The 27,148-nt window shown below is 36.6% G+C and overlaps 2 protein-coding genes across 2 annotated transcripts; both read left to right on the top strand.

Annotated features, from left to right (window-relative positions):
• The first annotated feature begins 2,706 nt into the window (after window positions 1-2,706).
• LOC116199015 (putative methyltransferase DDB_G0268948) lies at window positions 2,707-4,060 on the top strand. The gene is made up of 2 exons (XM_031529305.1): window positions 2,707-3,038; window positions 3,238-4,060. Exons 1-2 carry the CDS (start codon window positions 2,790-2,792, stop codon window positions 3,868-3,870), a joined length of 882 nt encoding a protein of 293 aa, XP_031385165.1. The 5' UTR covers window positions 2,707-2,789; the 3' UTR covers window positions 3,871-4,060.
• A 19,944-nt stretch (window positions 4,061-24,004) lies between these two features.
• LOC116202019 (gibberellin 20 oxidase 2-like) lies at window positions 24,005-26,947 on the top strand. Its single transcript, XM_031533528.1, has 3 exons — window positions 24,005-24,615; window positions 25,093-25,414; window positions 26,436-26,947. Exons 1-3 carry the CDS (start codon window positions 24,053-24,055, stop codon window positions 26,733-26,735), a joined length of 1,185 nt encoding a protein of 394 aa, XP_031389388.1. The 5' UTR covers window positions 24,005-24,052; the 3' UTR covers window positions 26,736-26,947.
• The last annotated feature ends 201 nt before the right edge of the window (window positions 26,948-27,148 follow it).

The raw sequence follows: 27,148 nt of genomic DNA, 5'->3' as shown, positions 1-27,148 counted from the left end.
GTCGTGACTGGCAGAAGTGAGAGGTGGGTGTTTTTTTGTAAAAAAAAAAATTCTTAACGGGCTTATCGGGCCATGCCGGGCAAAAACCATCTCGCCCGGCCCGATAAGACTCAGCCCGATAAGCCTAGGCCCGAGCACGGTGTTGTCGTGCCGGGCCGAAAATTGCCGCCCCAAATTTTCTATATTGACGATTGTGCGCCTTGGCATTTGCTTTTAGGCTCCCCTTTTTTATTAGTCTTTCAATTACATTTTGTATCAATTACCCAAATGAATATATAAACATGGAATGAATCTTTTTTACTTCTACATCAGCGATCTAATCCGTTCTTGATGGAGGTTGGGGACAAAGTAATTGCCCCGGACTGGACCCAACGAGAAAAATGAAGCGATTTTTATATGATAAAGGTTTAGTAACTCATTCACTTAAAAAGTATTTGACAAATAAAAATTATTTAGCTCATCTTAACTTATTTGCAGGAAATAAAGACTTGCCGTGGCCTGTCATGACTTTTTTATTTTCAATTTTTTTTTTCTTTTTGTGTTTTCCCTTCTCCTTTTCGATGGATTGTAGAAGACATGCAGAAAGAGCAATACGGCTCGGAAATTGAACGCTAGGAGGTCAGTAATCGGTAATGGAGTAACCCTTGTCAGTAATTGTGAGTTTTTGACGTCGATTACCTTGTTCTTGTGGCCGATTTTGGTGAAATTTGGACTAATTCGAGGAATCCTAGAGCTGAGGCTCCAATTTGAACAACACAGATTGTCACTAATTGCAACTTGCGGACCTCAATTAGAAGCGAGATGTGAGAGACAATAATGCTCACAAAAAGCATATAGTACCGTTGTCCATGTATATGGATTAGGGCGCAACGTTGGAAAGCTCTCATTGTACCCGCCATAGTTGAATTCCACCGGACCTATGTGATGACACAACGGATATATATTGAGTTCTTATTAAATCATGTGATGTTTTTCTTTTTTGGGTGCATATGATGTTTTTACTTGTCAAGATTATTCATATAATACCCTCAAAGAGATTAAAAAAAAAACAGAGACTAATTTCTAGATTTCGCTGAAATCTGGAGGGATTGAAGGAAAATCGAGTTTGAAACTGGGGTATCGCGGCTTGAGATTGAAATATGTCGAAGGCAACTGGGAAACCGTTGGGTAGGAAGGAAGAAGACCCCCTACCCAACGGTCAAATGCAAGCCACTGACAATCTTATTCAGGTTCGGTGGGTCCCTTAAATTGGCCAAAATTTTGCATTTCTTGTCTGCTTGCGAGTGAAACAAAAGCAGACTTAAAGAATTTTTTTTTTCCAAACATGCCTTAAACTTTTGAATTGCAGGTGAATATGAGATTCATGTATTTTGGTAATGGTGTTCCACCCACAGCCTGACTTGATGAACCAAGGCTAAACCATCCAATGGCGATGCCATAACCTTGCCCAGATTTAAGAGGCAGTAACCTCCCGATAGTATCTTTAATTACCTTCTTGATCCAAGGGGTACCTAGCTATGCCCTTAGATGGCCCAATTTAACGTTCCATATTACCCCGTCTTCCGCAGATTACCAGATTAATCTCAGCATCACCACAACCACGAGGGAAGAAACGAAACTCTTATTATTTTGCAACATTAGAGCGAGTCTTGTTAAATATTCAAGCTAATAATTTTCTCATATAAAAAATGCATCTTATTAGAAGGTAAGTTTTTATTTTTATTTATTTATTACAATATAAGTTTCTCATTATTTAATAGGTATCTTATTTTATCCAAAGATAATGTGTTCTTGTTAAATTGTTAATTAATAAGACAACTCATTAGTAATCTTCTCATCCGACACTCTACAATATGGTGCTCATCAATCTCTCTTTCTTTGTTTTTTTTTTTGTGTGAACTTTGATATTCAGAGGCCCAATTGAGCCTCGACTAATCCAGTCGAGTCGAGTTCTTACTTGAGCGATGCAAACGTGAAATTGCTTAAATCAACCAACCTTTCATCAATTTGTCTTTTTTAAAAGGAGGCTCCGAATGGAAGATTAATTTATATGCCAAAAGGCAAAATGAGGGGTTAAAATCTTTTTGGGTGAAGAAATAAAATATGGCATCTAACGTCTATTCCCTCTTTTTTTTTTTTCTCTTGGATAACGTCCATTCGCTCAAAGCACAGGTCATTAGACTCATTACCATTTCACGTGTTGAACACTTTCATCAACCATTTGGATTTTATGAGAGTAACATCAACTACCAATAAATTACGTCGCGAGAGCAAATGAGGATTCCATTGAATGGCTGTCGGTTTCAATAAATGTAAATTTCGATTTTTTTCGAACTTTATAATCTCATTTTTGCCAATATATTTACCAAATACAATAGTATTATTTTTTGGCATGCTGCTATTAGGGAAAAATGAATCTACAGTTAAAAAGTTTGTTATAATATTCGATATTTCTTATAATTTAACAATACTCGAACTTAGAGGCATGCTCACTGAGTTCCTCAACAATCGGTTCGAGGAAAGTGTGCTCGGTGATGGAGTTATTCTGCCAAAGCATCGGTCGTTGCAAATTGGCTCGCGCCAAGAAATACCAACTTTCTTGTCATAACGAGAAAAATGAGACACTTGAGGTTCGATTCTTCGGATGCGTTCTATTCGATCCAGAAGATCTCAAACATAAATGAACTCTTCAAGCATAGATGGATCCGTTTTTGTGGAGAGAGGGGAGAAACCATGCTGCCTGAAGGGTCTCGTGATTTCAGAATCAAACAAGAAGAAGATGCGTGAAGATGGTGACTCTTTGGCAAGTAACTGATATAACTCCAAAGTATAAAAGAAAGGAAAAGGAAAGGAGACGCATTCTCTTCGTTTCTCTCCAGCGAAGGGCAATGGCAGGTCCTTTTGACAAGCAAGCGGAACTCTACCCCGACGCTCGCCTAAACTATCCCGAAGAATGGTTCTCTCTCCTTGCTTCTCGCACCCTTCGTCGCTCCCTTGCTTGGGATGTCGGCACCAGCAATGGCCAAGCTGCCGTCACTGTGAGTTTCATCCACCTGCTCCCTCTACTGTTCTCCAGTTATAGATCCAGAAAGCATTGGGATTGAACCGAGCTTTCATTGTTGATATGTAATAGTCCGATGATGCATGGTTCAAGAGAACTCAAAATCACTAATTTTTGCGTGAAATAAATCTGTTATTGTCGTGTTTACATATCCATTCCGTGTTTTTGTTTGTTAGGTTGCTGAGCACTATGATCTGGTGATTGGAACAGACATTGACGAAGCCCAGCTAAAATGTGCGATGGCCCATCCACGGGTCCGTTACCTTCACACCCCGCTCTTCCTCTCCGAGGATGATCTCATAACTCGGATAGGCAGTGAGAACTTGGTCGACCTGGTAACGGTGGTCCACGCTGTCCACTGGTTCGACCTCTCGAGCTTCTACTCAGCGGCTATCCAAGCCTTGAGAAAGCCTGGTGGGATAATCGCCTTATGGTGCTACAGTGGCGTAGAGGTGGACTCCACCTTCGACCCTGTCATGAAGAAGTTCCATGATACAACTCTGCCCTACTGGGACTCGAGGATGCAGTATGTGTTCGACGGATACAAGACACTCCCATTCCCATTTGAGAGTGTGGGGCTCGGCTCTGAAGGTGAGCCCTTTGAGCTGGACATCCCGAAGGAGATGTCTTTCGAATGGTTCTTGGGGACGTTGAGGACTTGGTCTGCTGTGGCCGTCGCAAAGGAAAGAGGTGTCGATTTGTTGCCTGAGAGTGTGGTGAAGGAGTTTGAGACTGCTTGGGGCGGACCCGGCTTGGTGAGATCTGTAGTTTACAAAGCATTTGCGCTCGTCGGTTCAGTCAAGCTGTGATCTCTCTTCCATCTGCTGTAAGAGTTATATTAATCCAACAAAAACAGCTCTGATATCAAACCAGTAATACATCGCAAAAATTTGGTCCATTAATTCGTGAGTATACTGCAAGGAGGGTGATGGCATGTTACATTTCATTCAAAAACTCTCAGCTTCTTATATGTAGCGTCCTTTCAAACGGTTGGCTTCAGCGGTATCTATATATCTCGTATAGGCATGAGCTTTTTGCCTTGAAGGATAGTAACAATTATCTATATCTTTGGATTGGAGTGACTATGATCATTTGAAGTAATAACCTCAAGCTTCCGTTAATCGAAGATCCAAAATGGTCTCGAGGAGAGGTCTTACGATTAGAAGATAAAGCCGTTGGCCTTACTACTGGATCAAGGTCTGTTAACACTGACTTAATAGATCCCCATTTGGGCTGGGAAGTGAGCCGATTGCGTATGTCACCATGGGAATGGCCACATCGTCGTTTGATTAATTTTTCGACGAATGCCCCAAGTGTTTAGGAGGGTGTGACACGAATACATAATCTATCTGGCCGAAAAACTCAACAGCTATGGCCCCAGGAATCACGAAATAAGCCTTACTTTCATGGATCAGGAAAGTCCTCAGGACTCGAATTCGTTGTGATGATGAAGGACTCAGACAACTAATTAAACTGGACTCGACCAACTGAAAGTGAGGCCAAAAATAATATGGTTTGTGCGGGGGGGTGTAGTGCAGCAGTGTCCTCTCAGTCTCATCTTGACCAAGTCATCGGCCTCAAAAACTCCAAGGAGATTTTATCTGTAAGCTAATCTCTATTATCATGGCGAGGCAATTCGACAATTTCATGCATTCATTTCTTCTTCCGTAAATTTTTGTCCGTCTCCACCCCAGTATCTGGAAGTTCAACGGATCCGACTAATTTAGTTCGAGCCGAATTGTTCACTAGAGGCAAAAACTCTTCCAATCATAAAATTTTTTGGATATGAACCGTGATATCCGGAAGTCTAATTGGACCCCGACTAATTCAGTCGAGCTGAGTCGGCCCATTAAGGGGATAAAGCTCTCAAAACGTGGATTTTCTGCATTCATAAAGACTTGAACCCGATACCTTACTTAAAGAGACTCGAAAACCAAGACTTTACTTAAAGAGAATAAGCGCTTGACCATTTGAACCAACCTATGACGGTCATTTAATATATTTTCCTTGCTTCACTCGTCTATCTTATTCAAATTTGCATTTTAGCGTTAATTGAGACAAGACATTCAGGGCCTCTACATGCTTGGATTATATATGCCATATCAACCTTCAAAAGCAGGATATACTTGCGTCGATTACATGATAAGTATACCATGATGTTATAAATACTTATGGGTTCATGGAATAACGCTATTTTGGACCGAGACTCTTCATGGTCAGCCTTCCAGAATATCCTGTGTCGTCAATATCCCCTTAGAAATCAGGTCCTTCTTGTGCAGCTGGCTCATCAAATAATTTGTGCATCTTTGTTAAATGTTCGCTTCATTGGCGGGGCACATTCGAGCCGAACGCAAACCCCTCACATTTGGCGCAGAGCTAGCAATTAGACAAATGCGAAACGAGATACTATATACCTGGATGGATGTTGATACAGTTATGATGTGAGCGCGATCCATGCCGGCCTGTTGATTAAGGCAACCCATATCATTCCCACCATTCAAATTGTTAAATGTGCAATGATGCATCTTAGACTTAATTTGTCATTCTGAGGGAGAGGTCGTCCTGGCATTATATTGGATCCCCTATTTCAAATCCTGGGTTCGTCCTTGCAAGCAGAAGTTGTTCCGAACTTCAGTGTTGCAAGGAATCATTCGTTTTGAAAATGTTGCAAGCATAAGATCTCCGGAACTTCAATGTTGCAAATGATCATTCATTTTGCCTTCCCGTAGAGAAAAGTCGCCGAAGAAACTTCCAAGTCATATGTACTGAGCTTAGAGAGATAACTTACTGTTCACGCTAAATAAGCTCGACACATAATCAGCAACACGATGAAAAGATCCAAGTGTGTCAGGAAACGGTTCCAAGTATATCCGCCTATCACTAGCTGGCCCCATCAAAACAAAGCGCGTACCACGGTCTTATAATGTTCTGCACCAATTTTCTATGCACGAACACGAACACGAGTCCGAAAACGACTGAGCGGCTACTCAGCTTGCCCAATCAATATTCGGCTAGCACTCAGCCTCGAGAAGCCGAGCTGAAGATAGGACAGGCTCACCTGAATAAAGTGAACCCGAACCTTGAGTAAACTGTGGCAAGTGGTGTCGAAGGATGATAAATCCCATCTTCATGCTCGGAAGCTCCATAGACAACGATAGCTTAGATCGACGGAGAATCGGTTGAAGGATAAACGAACGAGAATTGAAAGGTGTGGTAAAAATAAGATGCAAAGTGCGACAAATGAAAGATAGAATGACAGTATGGGTTTGAGTGATTAATGTGCGGAACCTAACAACGAACAAGATGACACATATATGTAGGCGATGCAATAAGACCCTAGATAATATATCGTAATCGGATGCGTCACAATATACGATATTGAGATAAAATTTAAATAGGAAATTGACTCTATCCTACCTAAAAAACAAGACACATTGAAAATCGAAAAGATATCTGACTCATATACCACAAGATAACACGAGATATTGCATGAATATTGCATGCTTGATCACTCTGAGGCTTTGTTTGGGAATGGAGTAGACTTTAACTTCACTCCGTTCCAACTATAAATAATTATATTTATTTGGAGTTGTAATGATTGTGTTATTGAATTATAAGAAAGTAATGAATAGTTGAGAGAAAGTAATAATTGTATTATTGAATTGTGAAAAAATAATGAATAATTGAGAGAATAACTATGTTGTTAAATTAAAAATAAGTGGAGTAAGGTTAAAATAAAACTCCAAAACAAACATGCCCTAAATAATTCGACTGCTAAGAAATATAATTCTCACACCGCCTCTGCTGAATGCATGTACGCTCACGCACATGCCCTGTATATGTGCGTATGCACGTCTCCGTAAAGGGCTGCCATTGGGCCTTGAATTGGTCTAACTAGTGATCAAATAATCACGGCCCGCTCTTCTAGCTCGAGTCTATACATCCACGGACCCGGAAAATATCAAGATCACCATCATCCATAAGCACTCGGCTATTTTCACGAATTACGAAAAAATAGGTGTGACCGAATAATTTTTCAATTTTTATAATATATACCGGGCAGTATCTGATTTCGATTGTTTTTGTTTGACTTAGTTGGTTATCATATATATACGATTGACATTGTTGGTATCTAAATGAAAATCAATCAATAATTGATGATTCTGGACGAAACATCTGTTCAATTTGGTGTTTTGTCAATTTGCCTAATGGTTCCTTCCTTTTTCTTCTTGTTAGTTTTCAATGTTTCCAAATAATTGGATTCATTTCAATAATTCAAAAAAAAAAAATTGTCCACTTGCCCCCAGCATATGGTCTCACGTTCACGTGGAATTCAATTGATCTCACGCCCCAATTTTGGGAATAATTGGCTTGAAGATCCATTACAAGCGTAAACTTGTCGGAAAATCTGATGCAATCACTGCCCACGTGAACCTCTCCTTTCATGTTTTTTTGCACTTTTCATTCAGTTCCATCAATTTGACAAATCCAACTATCAATTAAGAGGGTTATTAATTCTTGATAAAAAAAGAGGGTTATTAATTAATTAGAGCAATTTTTTTTTAAAAGTTATTAATTAGATTTTAGATGGTCGTAATGACGGATGTGGGTGGACAAGTCAGTAAAATTCACACAAAATTTACATGCCACAGTATCTGGCATGTCTAACATATAATTCACCCAATTTTTTTACGACTAGTGTATCGGTGTTTTCTTTAGTAACGTCACCCAAGAATTTATCGTGTAGATTAGGAAGGAACTAAATTAAGTCACTTGTCCGTCCTTTTTCAAATATTCATGGCCCCACGTGACCAAAGCATTATTTTGTGTACAATCGATGTCTATATCTATATATATACAGAAAACAAAATATGACTCGAATTCTCAAGCCTTCACATCATCAAAAATAAGAAATAGAGCACTTTCGCTTTGTCATGTCATCGCTTATGTATTAAGAAAATCTGTATATTCTTTTATCAACAAAATATTCTCTTATAAAGTATTTTGATTGAATATATTCATGATATTTTCTAATTTAATTATATAGTAGGTTATATAAATTATATACACATATAGCATAAACGAATCTATACATATATAGTAAAATATAAAGATTATATCCATATATAATCTAACATAAAATATACATCATCTAATATATATTATAGATACGGGTAAATTACATAAAAAAAACCTAAATTTTGTAAAACATCTCAATTTTATCATAAATTTTATTTTGTAACAAAAAAATTACATGTTTTGAGAATCGTCTTAGATTTGACCTCCCGTTACCATTTTGTTAAGTTTGCCGTCTATATGCCTACATGTACTTCACGGGGCCCACAAAAATTTACACATCATCTGATCATCTTTTATTTTCTTTACAAAAATAACCTAAGTTTTCAGAAAAGTGTCAGTTTTGCTCCAAATTTTGATTAGTAATTTTAAAAAATACATATTTTAAAATTTTCTCAGAAATGGTCCATGAGAAGAGATGCTAACCGGGGCTGACTTTAGGAGCAAAAACATATGGTTTTTTTCATTACAAACCAAATTTATGATAAAGTTGAGACTTTTTGAAAATTTGAATTTTTTTTATTTAACCTATCTTATTTGTTTATTGATTTATGTCTGAAGTTAACAGTCCACGTATGCAAAATTGACGGAATTTATAATGAAGTTCATTTTTTAGACAATTTAGAAAACTTATGGTTTGTTTTGTTACAAAATAAAATTTAGGACAAAACTAAGATGTTTTACAAAACTTAAATTTTTTTGTGTAATTTGCCCTATATATAATGAAATATACCCAACAAAGGACTATGAATAGATAAATATACATGTCATTTATTTAATACAAAGGTAGATCCCAATAACATGTATATAGATTGTAACAAATATATTGTAATGTACACATACCGTTTACATTATATGTATGCATACATCATACATGTACATCGATGATAAATGCTGTTTGTATCATATATGCATATATATATATATATATTTATTGATTTCGTTTGCATTGTAGACCCCTCTTATCTTTATATACATATATATATGTACCGCATGAAAAATCTCAATTGAACAGTGCGTGGATTTGTTAAAGGAGAACAATCTGGAGCACAGCATTATCGATCAAAGGTAACTGTGATCACTTATATTGAGTAAGGAGGTTTATACACCGTCAACCAACCCTTGAAATCGCCCAATATATGCTGAGGTAAATCAACACTTTTGCTAGTACTTTTATAGTTTAAATTTGCTTTATTTTTATTATTATATGTATTTTTCCTACATATATGAGTAGGAAAACTTTGCACTATTAGAAACAATGAAAAACTGTAGCTGGCCTTACCTACAAAATAGATATTGAGCTATTACTCTTTGAGTATTATTTTTACTTAATTTTTTAAAGTTAATCAATGATTTATATTCATGATACAATTTTTAAAATTTCATGTTAAAAATTGATATTTTAGGGATGGAAAAATATGTTTAATAAATTAATTTATGTAAATTATTACATCATTCATATTCTTTTTTTGAAGTTACATCTTCAATGAAAAGATGTAGGACAATGCACTCTTTCAACTTCTATGGGCACCAAAGAGTATACCAATCTACAAATTTCGGAAACTGAACAACTATTGGAAAGGTAACCTATTATATGGAAATATATAATTTTTATCATTGAGGATTTGTTATGCAATTATTCTGTGATTTATTTCCGTTAATTATTTCCTTTCAATTGGATGGTGTAATTAGTAATAGTAATATTATCAAAACAATACTATGCCCTACATATGATAGCTCTCACGTAATATGTTCATTAGACACACACACACATATGTATCTATATATTGGCTAAATAACTTGAAAATTACCAAGGCGATGGATTTATATTAAGACTCCATCATATTGCACTTTATAGTATCACTTCCTCCATTATTCTTTGATTTCTTTTCCTTAATTATGTAATTTCATATAATATATATATTAGAAGATTTTCTAATATATAGTATTCTAAATAAGTTGCCTAATAATATAACAATATATATATAACAAATATTATTTATTTAAAGGGATATATCTTCTACTTAATACACATTCGTTATTAGTTTCTCTCACGTTACATATTGTGACATTTTATTTGCATGTATATATATATGTATATTGGAAAAAAAAACATTTTGTCCTATAAGTTTAGCCTTCGGTCAAGTGTAGAATTAGTCCTATACGTTTGCTTCGTAAAGAAATCTCGGTCAATTTCTTGACTTATAGGACCAAAAATGTCTTTTTTTTTCAAAACTTATAGGACCACATTTTAAATGAAAGCCAATTTATAAAACAAAATATGTCTTTTTCAAAACTTATAAGACTAAAATTGTTTTACGGAGCAAACGTACAAGACTGATTCGGTAGTTTTAAATCTTATAAGACCAAAATTGACAGAATGCGAACTTATGGGACAAAAATATATCTTTTCCCATATTTATTATTATATATCTTTGATTTCTTAAACTCTTAAATGTTGTTCTTATATATCTTAGATTTCTTTGCCGTAATTATATATTTTTTATTACTTCAATAACCTTTTGCATGTTATCATCATTTGTATTATTAGAATTTTTATTTATAGCCAATTTTTAATTTTTCTTCTTCAGCATCAATTTTTACTCATCATTCAACAGAAAAATATTAACGGTGTCGAAAGAAATTAGATAGGAAAGCAAGTAACTAATCTAATATATGATATGTGACATTTATATATTTTTAAATTTAACAAAATTATTTTTTTAGGAGAAAAGAGTTACAACCAAAATAATTGGTATTGACGAAGAACAAATAATACATATCCATATGTAGACATAAATAATTCAATCTTCACGTGAACAATATTTCAAAATAAAAAATAAAAAAAATTATATTTTTAATTAACAAGAGCGTCCGCGCAATTATCTAGTTGATTTTAGATGTTTAATTTGTATTTAATTTTTCGGTCAAATATGAGATATTTGTAGCCTATTTACAAGTAATTATTATTCGGGTGTTGGTTTAGCCCCGGTTATAAAATGTATTTAGTGCATTTCGAACATTGGTACTGCACATCAACTAACACCGTGATTTGTCAATTATATCATAGCTTGTGATTCCATGCTTAATTTTATTTAACATAATAAACTAATCATATGGATCACTATTGTGAATATTTAAAGGTAAATTGCGGAAAATAATGTGATTTCAAAATTATTTTTTGATTTATTATATACTTTAAAAATTTACTGTAAAATATATAATTTCAGTTTTGTACCTAATCTATCATGTTATTTGCCTTCATCAAAATTTGCCATTAAATATTGACATGGCAGGGCCCATAAATTGCCATATCATTCTCTTGAAAATCAGGAAAAAAAATATGAAAGTACGTGTTTTTTGAAATTAACACTTTTATAAATTAAAACAACAAGACCAAATCAACGTTGATTATGGATTAGTATTAGCTAATAGGCTACGACCACAATGTATCTTCACTTAAAATACAGAAAAAAAAATCTTAGGCCGCATAACGGGTGGCTATGGTGGTCATCAAGCCACTATGTGTTCACACTTTATTTTCAGTAAGTCCTCACAAGCGAGTTATCGAATACTACGAATTTTCCAATGCCAGCTCCGATTTGTTCAATTAGGATCCTTAGTAAAATCAATAGTTCTCATACTTTACTTAGAAATTATTTTTCAAAGTCGTCTCAGTACTTCCTAAAATCAAATTTTGAAACAAAATCGAGTTGAAAATTTTTAAATTAGATACTAGCCTAATCGTCTTTGATAACGAGTTTAAATTTTAAATCAAGTTCAAATTTTAGATTTCGAACCAAAATCGTCTTAGTACTACCTACGCATTTTTTAAATTAATTCTCACACTGGCTTTGAATTTTTCCCTAAGAATCAAGTCTCGATAGTAGCCTTAAGATTTTTTATTTTAAATTTTTATTGGTATTAATTGCCAAATAAAACATGCAGTTTCATATCTTTTCTCGATTCATCACGCTGATGACGTCGTGGCAATGGTGTGCTATGTTAGCATTTAACGGTGAAAAGGTAATAGAAGTGGATGCCTTCACAGATAAGGAACAAAACTGAAATTATATGATTTTACAGTAAATTTTTAAAGTATATAATAGAAGAGCTCTCATGAAAATTTTCCCATTAATTGTTATTTTAAGAGTGTGTTCAGTTGACATGAATAGGAATTCAATTACACATCTATTACGTACATAATCTCGATTATGTTGTTTGTTTTATCCATAATGGGAATCTGTATCACGGATGGGGCTTCTGATCTGTAATATTCAATGAATACTCATTCTTTATTCCCCATCTGTAATGCCTATTACACGTGTAATTGAGGTCCATATTACAATTATACCCTTCTCTATTCACTTTATTTTCAAAAAATTGCCTCTTTGCCCCCACCTGAGTTACCACACACCACCGCTACCTCACCCCCCTTGCCGTCGTTCCACTGCCATATTGCCGCCACTGGAGATCCACCAACAATGAAAACACGGTACCTCTCGATCGCTCTCGAGCTGGCTAGGTCAGATCCGATCTTTCGCCAAGCGAGATCTAGCTCGAGGGCCTCACGGAGGGCTAGCAGCTTCAGGCTCAAGCCACACTGGGGTCACGAACTCCAACCATGGGCTCGGAACCCTAGCCGAAGGCTTGGTTGGGAGCCCCTGCCTCCTTTTTTATCTTTTAAAGTTATTTTTTTTATTTTATATTTTAATAAATATTAAATTAATATATTTATTTTTTAATAAACAAAATTTAATATTTATTGATGGGGCATTTACTTCTTTGTATGGAAGGGATAGTTTTGTACTTTTATTCTAAACCTCTCTATCAAATTTCACAAATCAAATTTAGGAATTGTAATTCTTATCTTCTCTATTACATTTAACCAAACAAGTATGTAATCTCAATTCCATTATATATTAATTTCCATTACATATCTATTGCATTCATGATTTATTACGTCATGTTGAAACATGCGTACCATAAGTGCACGAAAGTTTGGCTATAGGAAAAGATTGATCGGACCCCTTATTGGTGAATTCCTGTATTTTTGCGAGAAGTCAAAGATTCATGCAAAATATTTTGGATGAATTTGAACATTAAAGATCTATATGGGACAAATTGATGATACATCGTGCATGTAAATACTTACCCTAGCTATACTTGGATGCTTGCATTTATAATTAACAATGCATAAATAGTGATTTATTTAGGCATAATATAATTTTTTTCAATGGAAAGCCAAAATATATTTTGTAATAACAACTAGTTTTTCCAATTTATTAATCCGTTTTTTTTTCCGGCAGTTCCTGTTATGTCTATAAAAGAATCTTCTGTATGGGATTGAAAGGAATTAATGGGGTTGATCTATAATAAGTAATGTAAACTATTTGATTCTAATAAATTGCCATTGTACATATAACCACCTTATTGCTTTGGAATTGATCTAATAGATTAATTTCTAAATTTTACCTAGCTACATATTAGATGTCGACTCATGCAAATGCAGGCATGCGTGTAATTCACGTGATACATGATAGAAGAAAATAACTAGTTATCACGAATTATTCTTTTAATCTTCGGATAAGTTCTGAATATAGAGTGATTATAACAGAAAAAAAAAACGTATTTCTCAATGAAATTTCGAACAGAAATTCTTGTAGAGAGCTCTTTTTTTTCTCTCTGGTGAAACCAGTAGAGAGCTTGTGTAGGTCGAAAAGGGATGGGTAGGGATCACATGTTTATTTGTCTTCGCGTTCATGTAACAAACAAAATGTCGGAATTTGGAAACTTTTGTTTTTGTAAATATAAAAAGAAAAAAAAACCAGTTTTTTGGACTTTTTTCATATCGACCTTGGAAACCATTCCCTTTGTCTCTTGTTTCACTTGTCAATTTCCCTCATCGCTGTCAGTAACGCAATTATTATTTTTTTTTAAAAGCAATTATATATAGACCTCAAATTAAATAATTAAAACCCGAAATCCGGAATGAGAATTTCTTCATTCATTGGCTTCGATTACACGTGAAAAGTACTTTATTAATCAAGCAAATTGTGCTTAGGTTATGGTGATGACGGCAGAGACGAGGCAAGAGGACGTACGGTTCTGAAGTAACCGACACAAGAAATGCTTAATCTATGTACAGAGTAACTGAATTTGCCGCGAATCATACATTTCAAAGTTTATCTCTTACATCTTTCCTGTAGAAAACTAAAATTTTATTTGATAGGATGACCCATCTTTTTCAAATGGGATTTGATTATTCAAGCATTAATTATTGTTTAATTATAATGAGTTAGCTAATAAATAAAATAATTCACCCATACGATTCTCAAGTCACTTTCATTTCTAATACTGTAGAGACATGTATGAGAATCCCATGGGCCAAGGAATGGGGTTTAATTTCCAAAAGTGCAATAAAAGAAAAAATTGCACTGGTAGTTTAAAATATTTTATAAAAGTTTCATTATGGTCCAAAAAGTTTTTTTCGCTACATGATAGTATAAAATGTTTCAAAATTGTTTAATAATGGTACAAACCGTCAACTCGAGCTTGATACCATCAAGCCGACGCTGACGTGGCAACTACGTGTCACATCCTTGCTGACGTGGCCGAAAAATTTTAAATAATTCTAAAAATGTAAAAATTTTAAAAATTTTAAAAATAATTCTAAAAATAAATTTTAAAATAATTTAAAATTTTAAAAACTTTTAAAAATAATTTTAAACTTTTAATTTAAAATTTAAAATAATTTTTATTATTTTAAATTAAAAATAATTTTAATATTAAATTAAAAATAATTTTAATATTAAATTTAAATTATTTAAAAAAATTTAAATTTTTAAAAAATAATTTTAAAATTTTCAAAATTTTAAAATATTTTTTTTTTCAAATTTTTTACTTTTTTTTTGTATTTTTTTGGACTTTTTAAATTTTATTTTCTCTTAAATGACGTGGCGCACTATGATTGGTTCCACGTAACAAAAGTGACACATAGGACGCGCTACGTTAGCAAAATGTTAACGGCGTTAGGGCTAATTGACAATTTGTACCACCATGAAACAATTTTGAAACATTTTGTACCATCATGTAACGAAAAAAAATTTTTGGACCATAATGAAATATTTGTAAAATATTTTGGACCATCAGTGCAATTTACCATTTCCAAAAACACGGAGTAAGACAACTCCATTGCCTTGCATATATATAATATTTTGCCTTAAATGACATTAATTAATTAAAAGCTTTTTATTTCTCTATTTTTCAGTTATAAATAAGGTTCACGAACCTAAGTATAATATAATAAAAATCATAATAATTAATAAAATGGTACAAATAAGTTTAATTACGAGAATCGAATTTGAAACTTTTAATTACTATATGAGAATATATAACACTTCGGTACTTCATCTTTCCTTTTATTTCTCTAATTTAATGAAGGATTTGTTCCGTTCTCATGGAACTACACAGTTCTCTGATTTCACTTTCATATCACAGTAAGAGAATCTTATCTTGTTAGGTACTCGACGATTACATGTTCATGCAAACGGACAAATTAATTAGGATTGCTTATTAGGCAAATAGTAATAAATTCAGTCCCAACTCATATCTTGTTTTTATATTGGACAAGGAGATACCTGTCATATGTGTCCTATTCACGAGAAACTAGTGGACAAGCCTGTCCTATATGTGCAGATTAACAGAGGAATTTGTAACTGTAACTTGAAAACGTTCGGCAATTTCCTTCTTTGGTGATCATTTTTCTTCTCTTGAGAGAGCATATATAGAGAAGAGTCGATACACAAGAAAATAATGATCGGATACATTTTTTTTATGTAAATTATGATATCCAAAACTCAACATGCATTGACTAATTTAATAGAATTGGGGTGACTCACTAAGGGGTAAAACTCTCACTGCGTGAATTTTCTTTATTTACAAGATTCAAACCCGTGACATTATTTAAAGGGAATAAGTGTTGAACCACTTGAATCAACCCATATTGGCTTGAATGCTTTTTACTTATTATTTTCCAAATCTCCTATAGGGCTGGAAGAAGCCGATACCATGCTCTTTAGCGAGCTCCACAGCCTTCTCTTGGCAAATGCTCAAGCACGAGCTCCGTATCGTCTTCCCATATCCTAGATAATTAGTACTACTGATTACTTGGAATCACCTCGGATCGCATCTGAGCAACCTGTTTTCTAATGTGCGGGGTCCTCATAAGAGGCAAGTACAGAGCATACTTATGTCAGCTCTTAGTATTGAAGAACCACATAGAATCCCAAGCCCTTAGCACAGAACGAGAGAATTTAGAAGATCATATTGAGAGAGTGTGTATTGGAAAATTTCTCTGATTTCCTCTTGTTAATCAATTATAAAGCGGAGCTACCGCTATATAGGCGGAGTTCAAACAAGATGACAACAAGATATTTTAATGCGGCCGACACCTATGGCCTATCATTATGACTGAGGCTGACTATACATGTCTAACCTTATTGGCTTGATACAATGTCGGACATTAATAATTCTATTAGCTTAATAATACGAAGTTCAAACAGTCAGTGGAGATAAAGGGGAATCTTCATTATTTCCGAAACGGCTCATGAGATGGTCACATATTGGGGTCAGAGTCATCTTCAAGTGAGCACCACCACGGCTTTTCCTAAGGCCACTGTTAAGCCATGTTTAGGTCATCCTCAGTCACATCTTTCCACCAGTCTTCTTTAGACATTGCTGGTTGAGGCTAGTTGGCAGAGTCCCGCAGATCATTATTGCGACCACTAGGTCCTGGTTGGTCTCCAATTGGAACTGGTGGTTGAGTCGTTATGTCTGTAGGTGGATTCAAACTCAGCTGCATGAAGGCTTTTGGATATGGGAAATTTGGATCTTGGGAGTCCAAAGGAGGGACTAAGTTGCCTTTGTTGTGATCTTCAAGGGCCCGTTGGATTATGGGCCTGGTCAGCAAGTAATCTCTTGGATAGTCCTAGGGGACTTGGACGGTTACAGGTGGCCAGATGACCTATGAGATTACTCCGTTCTTTTCACAGATCATCTTTTGAAATTCTCAGTATTAGTCTTTGAGATCTAGGATATCTATGGTGAAAGTCCTCCACACCTCAAATGAATAGGCTCGTTAAAACTCTATAGTTTCTCCATGTGTTCGAGGTAGTCTTCCACATCTAGGAACTATACTCCATGGCTGCTTGAACAGAATAATGGTGTGTCTGTGCAGTTGAGGATGAGAGCGCACTCTCCTGGCTTTTTCCTCAAAGAACTTTTTCCACTGATGGATGGACCGAAACCATTCTAGGAACTGGACAAAATGAGTATCCGAATTCCTATCTTCAGTAGGATAGCTAAGCATCTCCCTGTCTAGGAGGTTGCGGTTGAGGAAGTTGAGCATTAACTCCAAATGGAATTGAATCCCTATAGTATATATATGGAAAAAATACCAAAACAATAATTTCATGTCCTCGGATATGGGAAGATGCACGAGTACTTGAACGGATGGATAAATGGGTACTGAGGATACATTTCGTAGGGATGGAGGGTGAGATCTCCATGATACCGGAAGATCTTGTACTAATATTCCCAGATGAGGTTCTTGGCCTTAAAAAGAAACTCTTCGTCTTGACTAATTTTGAGACTTCTGGAGGAATGTCACCCCTAAGCCTTCCAAGTGATAATGGGTTCCAATGTGCATCTGAGGTTTGGTTTTAGGCCCGTAGGGTTGTGACCTGTAGCAACTACCTAATTTGTGCATGTGCCTTCCTTGACAAAAAGTCGGCGAGAGTGTCATCATTTCCCTTCATGTGCTTGACCTCAGACTCAAGCTTAAAGAACCATTTAACCCATCTAAGAAGTTGAGGATGAGCCACTTACTTTTGCTTGAACTGGATCATCTGTGGACTTATGCCGGATCCTGGCGTTTTCTATTAAGCTCTTCTATCAGGATTGTACCCTAATACTTATCACTTGCATCTGTCTGGAGTATCATTTTTCTTGTGGAAGGAATCTGAAGAAGAGGTAGGGACTGCAACTGAGTCTTGAGCTCCTGAATTGCCTTGATTTAGGATGACCCTCATGCTGGAGTGTCCTCCTTTAGCATCTTCTCAAGCGAGTGAGTGAGTCGGGCAATCTTAGGAAGGAAGTCCTTCAGATAATTCATTGTCCCAAGAAACTGTTGGATTTATTTCTTAGCAAATGAATCCTCAGGATATTTCAGCGGTTCCTGCGCTACAGTAGGCTCCGATTGGTACTTACCGTTTGCAAGCTTCATTATAAGGAATTAAATTTCCTTTTGGCCAATAACCATATTTTTCTCGAATAGCATGATACTGTAATTGGATACTAAGTCCGAGAATTGTTAGAGTAGGCGGACATAGGCCTCTTCAGTTAGGCTAAACAGAAGGATATCGTCAATGTACACAAGAGTCTGGTCCATGATAGGATTGAAAATACGACACATGACCTTCTCAAATAGTGATGTAGCTGTCTTGAGCCCAAAAGGCATGACCTTCCACTGGTAATGGGCATTAAGAAATCCAGTTTTGGCTTTGTCTTCAAGATGAATTCCAAGTTGTCAAAACTCAACTTTCAAGTCAAACTTCGAGAACACCTTGGCCTAGGAAAAGCTGGTCAATAAGCTTGCTTGTTGGGCGGATGGAACTTGTCATCTTGGAGGAAATGGTTGAAGGGCTAGTAGTTGATAAACAACCTCAGCTTGTCTCGGATTTGTTCTTATTTGTTGTTGAAAAAAGGCCTCACATGTCCATGGTGAACTGGAGGGCTCAATGAGGTCTTGTTGCAAGAGGTTTATACATTCGGTGGAGGCAAGTTACTGATGCCCGGGGTTCATATCGAAATGGCTGGCCTTGGTAGGGTTGATGTCCTCGTTCTTCTTGAAAGACAGTCTAACATAAAGCTATTCATTCTTCCTTAGTGGATGAGGACACTTCTCGAGAAACTATTGGTGAGAGTCCGCACAAGATCTTTGCTTAAGGTCTTCAACCAGATGCTCAATTTTGGTTCGTTGTGCTAAGAAGAGTCGAGTGGTTTATACGTACGGTTGAAAGTACTGTTTAAATCGGACTCCTTCAGGCATCATTCTGAACTTGGCCATTCAGGTAATGATATCCCTGCCAATTACAATGTCCTTCATGGGTAAAGTTGATTATAGCACCTTTGTAATGAGAGAACATCCAGGAAAAAACTGGATCTTGATCGACTTGCTTATGAGTTAGATCGAAAACACCTTGCTGGAGGTGGTGCTGAAATGCTTAGGATGGGGCTTCCAACACTCTTTGCGAATCTCTTCCTCTTTTCAAGCTAGATCAATTTGGAAGTAGGAGACAAGAAGAGCCCCTTGGATCTCCTTGAGTATCTTTTGTAGTACATGGAGAAGTGACTGGGTCTCTTGGTGGTGGCGATCAACTTTGTTATCCAGCTAGCTGACCTTGGTGGCTAGAGAGTCTACTTTGGTCCCAATTGACGAGAGGATGCGGTTTTGAATTGCCGCGTTCTCAGAATGCCAATTAAGGACAACCTCACCTGTGGTGATCTTCTGGAATTTCCATTTTGATCTCGTACGGTTGGGTTCGGGACTTTGAAGCATGTGTATGCCTCCCTTCGGCGTCAGTGAATTGCCCTATCTAGGGGAACTCCTGGTCGTAGCTTAGCGAAGTCGGGTGGAACATGTAGGTAGGAGCTGCTTCGGAAACTTTCGCAGCTAGTTGTCCTTCGGCTCTATCCTGATGATAAACTTATCTGCCAGTGAGGGTGACACCATGTCCTTAAGATATTCCTACTTCTACTTTTTCAACCATTTGAGGATGGGCTTATAGCAGGGGAGGATCTTCTTCTTCTTTTGGGTCGTTGATAAACCTTGTTTTGCATGACAGGTCCGATTCTACCTTAAGACTGAAAATGATTCAAATCGCCCGGTTCTGTGGGTTCAACGGTTGAACAAATATATAAACAAAATTATCAAGCTAGTTGACATTGTGGGGTTTTGAACCTCTCCCCTCACACTCCATGTACACAACTATGCCCACTCCTTAAACAACTAGGCAACATCTGTTTGTTGCTTCATTTCTTCGTCAATTAGTTTGTTCCCTAGATATTATGCATTTTTTTAATGAAATTAGATAAATATTATGCATTTAATTATCATTAATATTACTTTAAATATTAAAATATTATGATTAATTAAATCTGCGGTCCGACCCATCGAACTCCTGGCTGAACCCATAAACCCATGAACTCATACCTTATCCGGTTTGACGTCCGGTCCGGTTCTGATAATACTGCTCAAAACAAGGCTTTATTTTTTTCTGATGGCAGACATCACAGTCTCCACAATCACAGACGTTCTAGTAACAATGTTTTCCTCCAGGTTCTCGGAAGAAATACACTGGGTTTCCATTGCTGCTGAAAGAGTGGATCGGGGGCATTTGCTTCTGACTACTAGGGTTGTCTTGTAACCCTTCTTCTTCTAGTTGTATCATCATCATTGTTTGGAACATAGGAATGGCATATGGCTCCAAGCTTTAGATAGGTTTGTGGTCAAAGGTGATCACAACATTTCCATCAGCTTTACGGCCAAACTTGGGCTCTAAGGCCTGGATGGGCTGAGTGTTCTGCTGAAGACGCTCGTAATTGGTTACCCATTTATTCGGGAGCAGTTTGACTAGGTCTTGCCTAGAGATCTGGCGAGGAATGTGGACGCACGTGGGTGCGTTCATAGAGTCCATCAAAATCATGACGGCCTCTTTAGACCCTGGAAGAGAGAGATCAAAAGTATGGTTCTGGACTCGGTAGGCCATTTGGTAGTGGAGGGTGGCCGCGACCGAATCTTGAACCTGTGGGCTCCAGTGATTTGGAGTTGGACCTTAAGGGCCGTGAAAATTTCTAATACACACTCTCTCAATATGATCTTCTAAATTCCCTCGTCCTGGGCTAAGGGCTTAGGATTCTAAGTAGTTCTTCAATACCAAGAGCTGGCCTAAGTATGCTCTGTACTTGCCTCTTACGAGGATCTTGCACATGAAAATATGTTACTCAGATGCGATCCGATGTACTTTTAAGGAATCAGTAGTACTAATTATCTAGGGTTTGGAGAGACGATATAGAGCTTGTGCTTGATCATTTGCCTCGGGAAGGCTATGGAGCTCACTAAAGAGCATGATATCGGCTTCTTTGTGCCCTAAGTTGTTAGTCTTATTACACTTCTCTAACCTCAATGTTTATGATGATAGAAAAATTGGAAAATTCATCTATAATATAGTACTTAAATCTTACAATGTATCCCTTAATCCATCTATTCAACTCAAATATGTCATTACTATTATTAAGCTAAGTGTCATTCATTACTTGGCTAAAATATGAAATAATTACTCAATGTATGGACTCCTTCGTCCTACGTGGTATGACAAGGAGTTTCTTCTCAGTTTTATTACCTTGTATATATTATTATTAGATGAAAATTTTTTTTTGAGAGAGTTCACCACTTGATATCGGGATATGCCAAATGAGGCTCAAGTAATTCAAGTTTCAATCAAGCCGGGACACTAATGGGCAAAATTCTTTTAATCATTGATTTTTTCCTTTCATAAGACTCTTTTTTGTTTCACAAAACTCGAAACTAAGACCTTAGACACCGAAAAGGGCTTAGAGTTATGGTACAAATTGCAAATTCTAATCACGACACATGGATTTCAAATTCTAGATTAAATTTGCCCACTAAGAGTAAAATTTGACATTTCATTACATTTTTATAGTCAAAGTGGATTTAGCATAGCAGCGTATGCCACTGCTTGGTAACTAAGAGGTTCTATATTTGATACTCGGTGGGACTATCCGTGCCCCTTTATTAGCTATTAGAATTTTTATTTCATTATACTAGACATATGAGACTCCATTGTAATCCAAAAAAGCAAGGACAATAGCATTAGATTTTTCTTTTGGCTTGAACAATAGTATTAACTAGCTGACTACTTGTGCGTTACACTGGAAGGATAAAAACTATATACCTGTGGTGAAGAAAAATGTTGTAAATATATACATGAATTAAAAACTCATTAGAAGAAATTGAGATATTAGGAATTATAAGAGAACATAGCTAATAAATTCCATGTATCTTTTTTTGGTCCCAATTCTTTAAACAAATAATTAACTTAGCACTTCAAAAAGATGAAAGAAAAAATTCTAATGCCAATACGTGACAAAAAGAAGTAGATTAAAATATGTCAGCAAATATATTAATTAAAAGAAAATAAAAGGTTCTCATACAAATATGTGAAAAAAACAAGAATCAAATAAATATATATGAGCAAATATATGAACCAAAATAAAATAATAAACATTCCAAGCAAAATATCATCAGAACAAAGAAGGCAAAGGGAAAACCTATGAAGCATTTTTGAAACTAACATAACCTAAGATCGGTTTGGGCACTAGAGCATGCAACACAATGTATATATATGACTTCACAGAGTCTTACACACTTTTTTACAAATGGAAATATGATGGTAGAAGTTGTAATTTATACGGCATCCATATGCAGTTGCCAAAATATAATATAAATTTGTATGTGAGTGGCCAATATATATTTTCAACTATGTATAGTTTTTATAATGTATATTTATATATATATAGCTGCCAATATAAAAATAACTTGTATTTCTATTATGCAAGATTGCGCGTTATAATTTGATTCGTTAATATTGATTTTCAACTCTATATTTTGCTACAGTATATATGAACGACAGTTCGATTGCTACAATATAAAAAATTTGTTGAATAACAGCTAACATATATAGTATCTATTTCATTGGACTATAGGCAAATAATATATATATTCTACTGCATAATTAATAATAAAAAATTTCCTTAATATATATGTGATGACGTGACAAAGTGAGAGAGATCTGTTTCTTATTTTTGATGATTTGACAACGTGAGAATTCAGTTCGCATTTTGTTTTCATATATAGATAAAGATATAGATTACGATAGTTTTTCGGTGTGAACCTTGATATTTGGAAGTTCTATTGGACCCCAACTAATTCAGTTAAACCGGATAGATCCACTAAGCGGTAAAACTCTCTTATCGTGGATTTTCAGCATTTACAATGACTCGAACTCGAGATTTTGCTTGAGTAAAATAAGAGCCGAACCACTTGAATTAATTCACGTTGGTGACTACCTTAGTTAGGATTGGAAGATTGTAATTACTAGAAATAGAGCACCCTTGAGACCAACCTCTACACATATTACTTCGACATTTCCAAGGGTCGGCCTTTTGTCCTTTCTCTACTCTATACTCCTCGTCTTTTTCTACTAATAATACTCTCTGTCTCTCTTATCTCCTTTCTTCATCACCCTATCACTCTCCTTTCTTTACATTTTTTCCGATTCCACATGGAATCGACTTAGTTTTGGAGAAACAAAAAAACTAATAAAAAGATACGAGTAGTTTCATAACGAAATTTGAGTACAAAACCTCTAGATTACTATAGGTGAAAATGTATATCATTATACTACATCGACTTTCTCTTCTTTTTCTAAATTATAATTATTTTTTAATTATAAGAGAATAAATTGGTCTAATACAAAGAAATACAAATCCTTATAGCTAATAAAATGGCACATGTAATTCTGTCATGAATATCGAATCTGGAACTTTATGGTCACTAGATGAAAATGTACACCATTACACTACTTCCATTTTTTTCTCAAGTAAATAAAAAATTATTAAAATAAAAAAACACATTATTCTCATACAAAATAATTAAAAATAAAACAAGACTTTCTAAATGCCTTCTCTTGAGATTGTTTCTCTATAAATACCCCAAGTCCACCGAATTGAAATTGCACCAAATAAAAAAGAAATTAACTAAAGAGAAAAAAAATGACATTCCTAATGGCGGATTCCATCTCCTCTCCATCTTCAACCCTTCTCCTCTGCCCTCAGAACACTTCACCTTCCCCACCGCAGTCTTTCTTATTCGACTCATCCCTTCTCCAAAAGCAACAGAACCTTCCCAAAGAGTTCATGTGGCCAAACAAGGACCTAGCCAGCGCGCAGCTCGAGGAGCTCAACGAGCCGATTGTCGACCTCGGCGGCTTCCTACATGGCGATGATGCCGCGACCACCAGAGCTGCTGAGCTGGTCCGCATGGCGTGCCTCAACCACGGCTTCTTCCAGGTCACCAACCACGGTGTTGGCCCCGAGCTGATTGAGGCGGCTTACCCAGAAGTCGACAGGATCTTCGAGCTCCCTGTCAGCAGGAAGCACGGCATGAGGAGGAAGCCCGGCGGGGTCAGTGGGTACTCCAGCGCTCATGCCGACCGGTACTCCTCGAAGCTGCCATGGAAAGAGACGTTCTCGTTCGGCTTCTCTGGAAATAAGGATAAGCCTGCCGTGGTCGAGTACTTCAAGTCCGTTCTAGGCGAAGATTTTGAGCACTCTGGGTAAGTTTGTCACAGGCCAACGAACAGGGAAACAAACTCTTAGTGTTTTATTTTACGCCGGAGATCTCCGTCTTAGACGACACGACTGAAAATCGGAGTTCTTCGATCAAACAATAAGCATTTTCAGAAGGACACAATTTGAGTCTTGCTAGGGCATGTGTCCTCTAGGGGGGCCCATAAAACTTGAACGTACGTATTACGTGAACTGCATTCATTAGACAGGCTTCTCATCTAATCGAGATGAGGTCCTGTCCTGTCGCAGCTATTGCTGGACCCGCCGTGGCTCTATTCGAGAGGAGGATATAACCTATTCGATGTTTCGGAATCAATTTGGTCCCACTAGTATTCACTCATTTATCGGTTACTTCGGGACCATCTAGTACTATTGTTTATATATACGTATGATATGAGCGCTTGTCACCTCAGTACATGTCTCCTTGTAACTGTACCCTGCAAAATCAATGTTTCAATTCGCAGATGGGTCTACCAAAAATACTGCGAGGCGATGAAGGAACTTTCGCTCGTTATAATGGAGCTCTTGGCCATAAGCCTTGGAGTGGGCCGGATGCACTACAGGCAGTTCTTCGAGGATGGCAGCTCGATAATGAGGTGCAACCTATACCCGCCCTGCAAGAACGAAGGGCTGACCCTGGGGACCGGTCCTCACTGCGACCCAACCTCTCTCACCATCCTCCACCAGGACCAGGTCGGAGGGCTTCAGGTCTTTGCGGATAACCGGTGGCAGGCTGTCAGACCCTGCCAAAACGCTTTTGTTGTAAACATCGGGGATACATTCATGGTGAGTAGCTCAGTTGCTCAAACACCTTCGTTTCTCGTACCTTAGGATCCGTGTGCGAATAATGATTAATTAATCTGATTCTTCATAATTAATAAGTTGTGCAGTGATCACGGACCGCTCTTCTCTGAATAGGCTAATAAACTTTTATAGAGTTTGATCCGGTCGTAAGAATTACTTCGTACAGTCTTCTCCCTCCCTTTCACCTCCTCGTATCCTTTTTCCTAGGTTTACTGAATTCAATCGTTCCGATTATTACCTCAGGCAAAATCTGTCTACTGCTCATTTGTCATACACACCAGAATCCTTAGTACAACTGCGTTAGAACATCAAATCATCTGTAAACTTCTCCTAGTCAGCAGTACTCCTTGTCATAATGCATCCATTAACAGACAAAGATGGGGCTTGGATTGGACACACGATGTGTCGGGACCCAAACTCGTCAGTTTGTTTCTTGGGGGTGTGTCAGGGCCAAATAACTCAATGCTCCTTGCTAAGCCTATTTGGCATGCTGAGATATATCTGTCCCTCTGGCATTAACTAATGTTGGACTTTTTTTTTTTTTTTTTTTTACAATGGATGTCATGAATTTAATATATTAAAATAAAAATCCTAAATATCTAATAAACGTGTACAAATAATCCTACTAAATATCGAACATGTGATCTCTTAGTCATCAGGCGAGAGATACGCTACTGCGCTATACCTTCTCTTGACATTATTATTAGCAGACGTAGATATAATAATAATAATAATAATAATAATAATTTGCTTGACAGAAGTGGACTTCGAACCTTATCTATACATACTATATGGTTCGTTGCTATGACCTATATGTATGTATCATTCCCACATACTATATGATGATGTAAGTAGGTATCGCTTCGATATATGTGGTTCTGTGGTTCCTTTGACATATATATGTTACAGCGACTGTGTTGGACGGCACACCCGTTAAACTTGTTTCAATGTAATTCAGTTGGGCGGAGGATCATTAATTAAGAGGATTAACTTTTTGTTACAGGCGCTATCGAATGGGAGTTATAAGAGCTGCCTGCACAGGGCGGTGGTCCACAGGGAGAGGGAGAGGAGGTCGCTGGTGTACTTCGCATGCCCAAGAGAAGACAAGGTGGTGAGACCCCCGCCAGATTTGGTATGCCGAGAAGGGGTAAGACAGTATCCCGATTTCACCTGGTCCGACCTACTCCACTTCACTCAGTCACACTATCGAGCCGACGTTGCTACCCTCGAAAGCTTCTTCCAATGGTTCCTATCCTCTGGTAAGAACAAGAAGTCCTCGTGTGATGATCGGAGATCCAATTAACTTGCTATCGGTATTCATGGTAGCTTTGTATAATATCTAAGTGTTGTTCTTCTTTAACCTATATGTCTTGTATATTCGTAAGTTCAATGCTGATGTATGACGTGGCTGAGCATATATTTGGTAAAATGTGCAATTTCAGTTTTTTTTTTCCGTTCATATAAGAGACCTGTAGACCTAATACAAGTGCACGATTTCGTTTTCATTTGTCAAAATTAAAGTTCTGATGATCTTTTTCTTTTTTTCGGTGTGTATCTTGTATCCGGAAGCCCAACGAGTTTCAACTAATTCAATTCGAGCTGAATTGACCAATAAAGAGTTAAAGCTCTCCTACCATGAATTTTATCCATTCACAAGATTCAAACCTGAAACCATGCTTAAGAAAAATAAGTTCTGAACCGCTTGAACCAACTCAT

This window comes from Punica granatum, chromosome 3 (assembly GCF_007655135.1).
Source record: "Punica granatum isolate Tunisia-2019 chromosome 3, ASM765513v2, whole genome shotgun sequence".
NCBI lineage: Eukaryota > Viridiplantae > Streptophyta > Magnoliopsida > Myrtales > Lythraceae > Punica > Punica granatum.
The sequence above is the reverse complement of the archived record's forward strand: the minus strand, read 5'-3'. Positions and strand labels throughout refer to the sequence as shown.

Bases quoted from the DNA above. Each gene is read 5' to 3' on its own strand.
- LOC116199015 (XM_031529305.1), top strand. From the start codon at position 2,790: ATGGTGACTCTTTGGCAAGTAACTGATATAACTCCAAAGTATAAAAGA. The intron at 3,039-3,237 runs GTGAGTTTCATC...TTTGTTTGTTAG, and splicing joins ATGGCCAAGCTGCCGTCACT to GTTGCTGAGCACTATGATCT.
- LOC116202019 (XM_031533528.1), top strand. From the start codon at position 24,053: ATGACATTCCTAATGGCGGATTCCATCTCCTCTCCATCTTCAACCCTT. The intron at 24,616-25,092 runs GTAAGTTTGTCA...TTCAATTCGCAG, and splicing joins GAAGATTTTGAGCACTCTGG to ATGGGTCTACCAAAAATACT. The intron at 25,415-26,435 runs GTGAGTAGCTCA...TTTTTGTTACAG, and splicing joins ACATCGGGGATACATTCATG to GCGCTATCGAATGGGAGTTA.